Source organism: Nansenia antarctica, assembly GCF_963989245.1.
Source record: "Nansenia antarctica genome assembly, chromosome: 8".
In the NCBI taxonomy this organism is placed as follows: domain Eukaryota; kingdom Metazoa; phylum Chordata; class Actinopteri; order Argentiniformes; family Microstomatidae; genus Nansenia; species Nansenia antarctica.
In genome coordinates, this window is record NC_137678.1 from 56,517,283 (window position 1) to 56,526,438 (window position 9,156).

Below are 9,156 nucleotides of genomic sequence, written 5' to 3' on the forward strand. Positions count from 1 at the left end.
GCGTGTGACAGATGAGGGGTGGCAGTGGTGAAGTTATAACTAAGCACATCTCTAGATTAGCTCCAGAGACAGTCAGCTAGCTGCAGACTGCCAACCTGTTTACTCTCACAACTGTTAAGCCAAATATCAACTAGTAGGCTTACCTTTAGATCCATGTCAAAATATGTCTTGTGATAAGCAATGTTTAAGTTGCGTTGAGCCTTGAGCCTGAGCATTGAATTTGATTTGATATTGTTTGATTTGAAATGGTCAACTGACATTCATGTTTATATTCAAACGACGCTTTGGAACATCGAAGACTGCCACGTCAGATTGTAATAATGGATCTATTCTATCTGGATCAAAACATTTAATAATGGATCTTATATATGTATCTTATCTGTATCTTATGTTTTTTATTGAATGTTTTTCTGTTTTCTGTACTGAATGTTTTCTGCCCTAACTGAGCTGTTTGACAACAAAATTTCCCCATTGGGGACAATAAAGGTTTTCAATCAATCAATCAATCAATCAAAACATGTTCAATGTCACTCGTGTTGCAAAGTTGATGATAATGCAAGTTCTAATGTGAAGCCTCGCTGATGTCAGATAGACACGCTGATAACTCTGAGAACTCTTCAACAACTAACAAGAACTTTGCAGTTAGGCCATCAGGCTATATTTTGTTACCTTCAAATGTCAGGTGTAATGTCACGGCTTCGCACAGTCACTCATTCTAAATAAATGTCACTAATTCTAAATAAATGTAGGCCTATGTGATGAATCATTTCAAGTTTATAATGAACTATAAACATACTTTCCATATAAAATACACGAGAAGGCCTACTTTCTTGCCAAATATCCGTTTATTTATATCAAGAAATCTTTATTTTATTATTATTATTGTTATGCATTATCCTCATCAGGGGACATTCAGTCTACTGGGTGGCATTTGGCAGAGCTCCATGTCTGGCTAAATCAGAGATTATATAGGCTAATAAGATAATAACAATAATAATATCCATAACCCAAGAAAGTGTGTAAAACAATTCCACAACTGACAAAATTAATGTGTTGAATGTGAATGAAAGGCATGTGGTTTATTTCAACAGATGCATGCTATCAATCAGACATTCGTGCTTAACAAATATATCATCAGTAAAGGTGTCCACTGACATTATTGGGTGGAAAATAAATTAATATATACATAAATATGACAATACAATTTTCAAAACACAACCTGTGACTACACGCCCTTCCCTATGTGAGTGCGCAGGTGCCTCTTGAGACGGGTCGACGTGGAAAAGCACTTTTTACACAGCAGACACCCGTACGGCCGCTCCCCCGTGTGAGACCTCGTGTGCATGGTCAGGTCCGAGGAGCACCTGAACCGCCTGTCGCAGATGGAGCAAGGGTACGGACGCTCCCCCGTGTGCACGCGCCGGTGGAGGAGGAGCTCGCCAGAGGTCAGGAAGGTCTTCCCGCACTGAGCGCACTGATGGGGCCTCTCGCCCGTGTGCATCAGGTTGTGTCTTATGAGCGACGTAGACTTGGCGAACTTCTTCCCGCAGTGCGCGCACGGGAACGGCCGCTCGCCCGTGTGGGTGTTCATGTGTTCGCTCTGGGCGCGCTTGGTCTTAAAGCTCTTGGGACACTGGGGGCACGTGTACGGTCTGTAGTCGCTGTGACTGCGCTGGTGTCTGATGAGCTCCCCGTGCGTCAGGAAGGTCTTCTGACAGGAGGTGCAGATGTACGGCCTCTCCCCCGTGTGGATCCTCTCGTGCCGCGTCAGACCGGCGAGCTGGGTGAAGCTCTTCTCGCAGTAGGAGCACTGGAACGGCCTCTGCCCGTTGTGGATCAGCTGATGCCTGTTGAGGATCTGCAACTGGGTGAAACTCTTGCCGCACTCGGCGCACGGATAGGGGCGCTCTTTGGTGTGGATCTGGCGGTGCTTGTTCAGCAGCCACACGTGAGTGAAGCTTTTGCTGCAGGACTCGCAGGGGAAGGGCCTCTCCCCGGTGTGTTTCATCTGGTGTCTCTTCAGGTCGGACGGGCGGCCGTAGATCTTGTCGCACTGGGAGCATTTGTACTGCCGCTTCACCACGTGGGTCTGCCGGTGTCGCAGCCTCTCCAGGATGGTGGCGAAGCTAGCGCCGCATTTCTGGCACTTGTACTGACCGCCGCTCTCTTTGTCCTGCGCCGCTGCTGCCTCTAGCGGGGGGGGGGGGTCGGAACTTTCGCCGCAAGCCGTCCGCTCGAAGTGCAGTTTCAGTAAGCCCAGCTGAGTGAAGCTTTTGCCACAGTGAGGGCACGGGTACGGGCGCTCCCCGGTGTGAATGCGCTGGTGACGCGTGAGGTCCCAGGAGTTTTTGAAGCCCTTGTCGCATTCCGTGCAGTTGTACGGGCGCTCGCCCGTGTGGATGCGCTGGTGGCGGGTCACGTCTGAGGAGCGTGTGAACGTCTTGCCGCACTCGTAGCACGTGTGAGCGCCGGGGTCGGGCCTGGCGTGGATGGGGAAAGGCATGGGGAACTCGGGGCGTGTTTTCTTTTTCCTGGGAGGTGCCGACTTCTCCGCGGTCTTCTGGAGCTTGCTGTATTCCTCCGGGTGGTTCCGCTCGATGTGCTGGAGGAGGTAGGACTCCTGCATGTGGAAGAACGGGCACTGGGAGCAGGCGAAGACCTGGGAGGACATCTCCACCGTGTGACCTGGAAACGATGAGAAGGAGGAGAAGGGGTGAGAGGTGACACATCAGGTGACACATTTTCAAAAATGTCATCCTTATTTATTTAAATAATAAATTCTTGAAAGGTAAAGTATTTTGTATTTCGCAATTACTTTGTGCACCCAAGTTCTCCAGACATTTGTGGTGTTGCAGCAGGGATTTCAGGTCCTCCGGTTGAGAGACGGCCTGCAAGCATTCATCCAGGACAGAGGGGGCAGAACTGAGCCAAGACACCGTCTACAGAGGAATAAAGACATCAGCTTTTTGAAATTAAATAAACATGATAGCCTAACATGACTTCCCTGAGTGCAATTGTTTTGCAACAGCTTCCCCGACACATCAAATGGGTATGAACAGACTTGAACGCAGGTGAAGCTGACATTGCTGACAACTTGGAATCAGCCTCATATCATTCTTGCCCCTGTTTTATATGAAAGTCCCATTATTTTATTCTATTTATTCATATCGTTCTTGCTCCTGTTTTAGATTTAATATGAAAGTCCCATTTTTGTTATCCTATTGCTCTGATCAAATTGTATTTTGTCTATTTTTTGTTGTTGATCTGGTGTTGTTTTATTGTGTAATTGTGCTGTTTGTTTTAACTGTTCAAACTTTATGTTTTTAAGCTGCTGTCTTGGCCAGGTAAAAAAAAAATATATATAAATAAATAAATAGTGAGGTGTGTACTTTTAAGTACCTGTCCAAGGTCTGGTACTGGCAAGAGCTTCTCCAGTTTAGAGAGGAACTCCCACACAAGTAGTTGCATGTCTGTGTCGTAGTTGAGCCCATACTCGGTCGGGAACACTTCCTGCAACGGAAAGAGATGGGTTGTAATCAACTTGTAATACCAGGAAATGAGAGTAATCAGGGTTAATAATAATAATAATGCATTTTATTTGTATTGCACTTTTAGTTAAAAAAGGGTTAGGGTTAGGGAGTGCTACAGAGTAAAAAAGAAAAGAAAAAAAAGAATGACAACGACAACCGTAAAAACGTAATTAGTTAAAAACATAGTAAAAAAACAAACAAAATAAATCACAAGAATGAACACAGGGTTCAGCATTCAAGGCCTTTTTGAATAAAAAGGTTTTTAGGCCTGTCTTAAAAGAGTCCAGGCTCTGTACTGCCCTTAGCTGGCTAGGAAGGCTGTTCCACAGGCCGCGGCGCAGCCGAACAGAAAAGAGAGAGATGTGAAAGATAAGCAAGCAGGCAGGCTGACCTGGAAGAAGTGCTCTCTCTCTGCGTCGTCTTTCAGCAGGGTTTGTACCAGCTCCAAGAAGATGGCCTCCTCGGCATCCACCTCAGCATCTCCACTCTGTGTTCAGGGTATATACAGGAATCTTGAGGTTAATTTGAAAGTCACAGTTGGATCTAAGTGACAGTTGACACTAGAACAGCCGTGTCTATGTTACCTACTCAGGGTATATACAGGAATCTTGAGGTTAATTTCAATACCTTTCTAAGACATTTTAAAGACCTTGTCAATATTTTTCCAGACCTCACCGCCACTTCGAGCTGTAACCGTTTACATCAGTGAGACCTTTAACTTACCAGTTTTAGTTTGCAATAGACTAGAGCTAGACCACTATCATACAACAGAATTTCCGGTTCATCTTTGTTTTTTAATAAAACTAATAAATTCACGAACTTTTACTAAAAGTTTTTAGGACTCAAACTCTTTGGACAGAGTCTAATTCAGAAAAATACCTACAAAATTCAAGACCTCATAAAATCGTGATAATACTTTTTAATACTTATTACGGGTCTTGATTTTCCCCAAATTGATTTATCAACTTTTAATACTTTTCAAGACACCGCGGATACCCTGCTAACTGTGAGGCAGAAATCGAATCAACAGAATAATACACTGATTGGAACACTCGACTGCATCACCCACGAAGGACAAGACAGGTGGCTCTACGAGCTTACGCCAGGTGCATTTCTCTTTACACAAGTAATAACACAGACAAATGTTCCATGATGACCAGGCAGGCACATGTCAACCAGCTGTTGTCCTCTGAGTGACTCTTACCCCTCTGTGTCCAGGGGGACGGATTCTGTCCAGGTGGGGTTGGATGATCTGGATGTCGGCTGTTTGTTCAGTGCCACACAACTCTAGAATCAACTAAACAAAAGTAACAGTAACCATAGTCAGCGCAATGACCATGTATAATCCAGTGGCGGCTGGTGATCAAAATGTTGGGTGGGGCACAGGTTATGGGGGCATGCTCCACGGGGAAGAATATCCATTTTAAATCTGGATTTACAGTCGATTTTAGCATGAGAATATACAGTATATATAACTTAATTATGTTTATATATAACTTATTAAAGGGCAAACTGCAAACACAACAAGAAATATAATGCACAACAACTGACAAATCAACTGGAATAGTCTTTGTTAGCAGAGTAGACCTAATGTTAACAGAATGGACTTATACCCTTTGTCTATCTGTGCAGCGGTAAGGTGAATAATTCTAGCAGTACTGTCCAGACAGTTGTCTTGTTTAGCCATTCAACTAGGCATTATTTATTCAATGGAGAAAGACATGGAACACAATGCAATTGTGATAATAAATGTGTTCTTTGTTACTTCTTTAATTAAATTAAAGTGTACCTTTCTATTATCATACAATATTTCCTTGAACATGTAAACTCTATAATCATCCAGTTGTCTTTCTATTAGTTGTCTCTGTCATACTGAACTGTTTGTTATCATCCTGAACTATCTCTGTTGCTCACCTCACCTCAGTTCTGTCTCTGTTGCTCTCCTCTCCTGTTGTCTGTCTCTCTGTTGCTATCCTCTCCTGTTGTCTGTCTCTCTGTTGCTCTCCTCTCCTGTTGTCTGTCTCTCTGTTGCTCTCCTCTCCTGTTGTCTGTCTCTCTGTTGCTCTCCTCTCCTGTTTATTTTTTTTAACTTAGCTATTCGGTTGTTAAGTTGCGGCGTGTTTCCGGGTCCAAAGTTGGCTGAGGCGCTGTCTTCGAAATGCCGCAATAATAATAATAATAAATTATATTTATATAGCGCTTTTCCGAGGCTCAAATACCCTGACAATATGGGGAAAACGGGAAAGTGCTGTGTCCCTTGTTGTATGAATAGATCCGAGTCTAAAAAACGATTAAACTGTCATTATACAACAGTTAGTTCCGACCAAGTAATTTGATTGGACAAGAGGCATTCCATGAGTTACGATATACAGTATAACAGCACTGGGACTTTTAACTAGATGTATCACTCCGCCGCACAGGTGTTCTAAATGACCGTTAATTAGACTACATTGTAGAGCGGACCTGCGCCATCATACCGCTGTTCTAACCTCCGGACATTTGTCAGTGTGAGTTCAAGAGGCGCGTCTGATTCAATTGCTTGTGCTAGAATAGACTGTGTACTACTCGATACCTCACCGTATTCATTGTTAGAGAGTTGACTCATGTTGATATTTGACTATAATGTGCACACTAGAAAACGATGGAGCAGCGTGCTGTCTGATGTCAACTGGTCAGACTCTGAATCACATTCACACATGCCACCAAAGCGACTGTCAACCGAGTCATATTTCACTGGTTGCACAATACATGGAAATGTACAAATAAATGTACACGATACAAAGTAGCTAGCCACGATACAAAGTAGCTAGTTTGTGTTCAGGTTACTAGGCAACAGTCCAGTTGAACAGTCCCGTTGGGGAACAATTTTTTCTTGACGGAGCCAAAATAAATGATTAAATAAACAAACAAATAATAATCTGTTGTCACTTATTACTGTTAATTAATAAATTGCGCTGTAGAACTGTTGTATAAAAGCAATATCACACTCGAGGTCGTGTGTTATACTGAATATCAGCACGGCTGTGATTGTCATCGGTACTCGGCCTGGCGGCCTCGTACCTATGACCGAATCACAGCCGTGCTGATATTCAGTATAACACACTCCCTCTCGTGTGATATTGCTTAATTCTACCGCTGTAGTACACTGGTATTCTGGTGCGGAGAATTTCTGGTTTAGACCCGTAAATTGCAAAACGTCACGTTTGACGTCAGAACAACCGGATATTCAGGGCTCTCAAGTCTCACGCATAAAAAAAAAAAAAATGTGTATCCAATGTTAGGTGGCCATCGTGGCCCCCTAGTGGTAGTGGCCCTAGGCTGCAGCCTAGGTAAGCCTTTTGCGCCCCGCACTTTTTGCGCCCCGACCGGGAAATAGGAGACAGCCAATTGGAGCGCTGCTACAACTCACGTGTAAGCCAAAAGTATTTGCAGTGCCATAGACTGCCATTCGGCCGGCGTCCCGACACTGTACCCTATGTATTTTCACAGTGAATTTTACACACACACAGATAAAATGTTTATTGTATTGGAGGATTTTTAATGAATGCTGATAGGCGCCGACAGAATATCAGCCGCATTTTTTGAATAAACAATGTTTATTTTTAAAAATCTTTTACAAGTAGCAACTAGGAAGTGGGGCTGCGTTGGAAGGTGGGGGCGGCGCCCTAGCGCCCTCTATTGGCCAGCCGCCACTGGTATAATCACATGTACACAGTTTCGCACTCCCCACCCCTTCCACTGACAAGTGTCCAGTATGTATGTGATGCAAACTCAAATGATGCCCAACTAAGCTACATTTTACTGACCCTCGTTCGCAGCCGCAGGAGGAGCCTGGCTCTCTGCTTGAGATCCAGCAGGTCTGGGACGGTCGCGGTGACCAGGGTCACAAACTCCTCTAACTTCTCATAATCCAGGACGTCTCTTCGCTGCGCCACCTGCCACATCGCCGCAGAGACCAGCCGCAGCGGGGGGATCAGCAGGCGCAGGGAGGATATCGGGAGGAAGATGTCTAGTAGAATGAATGAATGAATGAATGAATGGTCTTTATTGTCATTAATACAGTACAGGTACCATACAACGAAATTTAGGAGGGGGGGCTCCCCTGGTGCTTGGAAAAAAGACTAAAAAACAAGAGAGCCCAGGGTAAAATAAAAAAAGGGAAAAGAGCTGGTTGACATAAATAAAGGCTATGTACACTATCCACTATACTATACTATAAAACACTGTGCTGTACTCTATGCTATGCTATAAATATCCTAACTTTCTCCTACATCTGAACCTTATGTACACGGGTTGTCATATAGTAGGGACAGAGACTAGACAGTTAGTTCACATGATTGAAATTGAGATCATGTCGGTAGGTTATTAGCCAAAGGCCAAGGCAACAATACAAATACATTGTTTGTAAAACCCTTCAACTTCAACATGTTAAACACTGTCTCACATCAAGCTGCCTCCTGACTTCTCTGGACCACTAGCCAGCCAGCCAGCCAGTGGTAGACAGACAGACAGACAGACAGACAGCCAGTGGTAGACAGACAGACAGCCAGCCAGCCAGTGGTAGACAGACAGACAGACAGACGGACAGACAGACAGACAGACAGACAGACAGCCAGTGGTAGACAGACATACAGACATACAGACATACAGACAGACAGACAGACAGACAGACAGCCAGCCAGCGATAGACAGATAGACAGATAGACAGATAGACAGACAGATAGACAGATAGACAGATAGACAGACAGACAGACAGCCAGAATGTCAGACAGACAGACAGACAGACAGACAGACAGCGGTAGACAGACAGACAGACAGACAGACAGCGGTAGACAGAATGTCAGACAGACAGACAGACAGACAGCCAGCCAGTGGTAGGTAGACAGACAGACAGACAGCCAGCCAGCCAGCCAGCCAGCCAGCCAGCGGTAGACAGAATGTCAGACAGACAGACAGACAGACAGACAGACAGACAGACAGACAGACAGTCAGACAGACAGACAGACAGCCAGTGGTAGACAGACAGACAGACAGCGGTAGACAGAATGTCAGACAGACAGACAGACAGACAGCCAGTCAGTGGTAGACAGTCAGACAGACAGACAGCCAGCCAGCGGTAGACAGACAGACAGACAGACAGACAGCCAGTGGTAGACAGACAGACAGACAGCCAGCCAACCAGTGGTAGACAGTCAGACAGACAGACAGCCAGCCAGCGGTAGACAGACAGACAGACAGACAGCCAGCCAGTGGTAGCTAGCTGAGGAGATATCTAAGCTAGACATTAACATTTGCAACGTGCCAACTGACGACTTCTCTGAATGACAAACCTGCGTTCTCCACTTGCTTCGTCGTGACACACGTGTCCATCATAGTGGCGAGTGAAGCGGTTATTTAAGTAACTTATTTAACTTATTTAACTTATTTAACTTATTTAGCTCAGTGATCCACTCACGCAGGTAGCTTGGCAGCAAGTTTCGCCAAGCTTTCCGGTTATTCTTCTTCTGTCGTGTCTGGGGTAACCGACGGGAGTTCATACAGAACTGCCCCCTAGTGTACAGGAGGGGAACTTCTTTAAAATCAAGAACAACAAAAAAGCATCCAAAGCACAGTTAAAAGGTCTTCT

General features: G+C 44.9%; 1 protein-coding gene across 1 annotated transcript; it reads right to left on the reverse strand.

Annotated features, from left to right (window-relative positions):
* Nucleotides 1-863: 863 nt before the first annotated feature.
* On the reverse strand, nucleotides 864-8,903 carry LOC308164460 (uncharacterized protein; the record flags this gene model as incomplete). The annotated part of the gene is made up of 7 exons (XM_080538543.1): nucleotides 864-2,685; nucleotides 2,816-2,939; nucleotides 3,400-3,510; nucleotides 3,922-4,017; nucleotides 4,735-4,827; nucleotides 7,337-7,539; nucleotides 8,861-8,903. 7 exons carry the CDS (start codon nucleotides 8,901-8,903, stop codon nucleotides 1,226-1,228), a joined length of 2,130 nt encoding a protein of 709 aa, XP_080394669.1. The 3' UTR covers nucleotides 864-1,225.
* Between the last annotated feature and the right edge of the window lie 253 nt (nucleotides 8,904-9,156).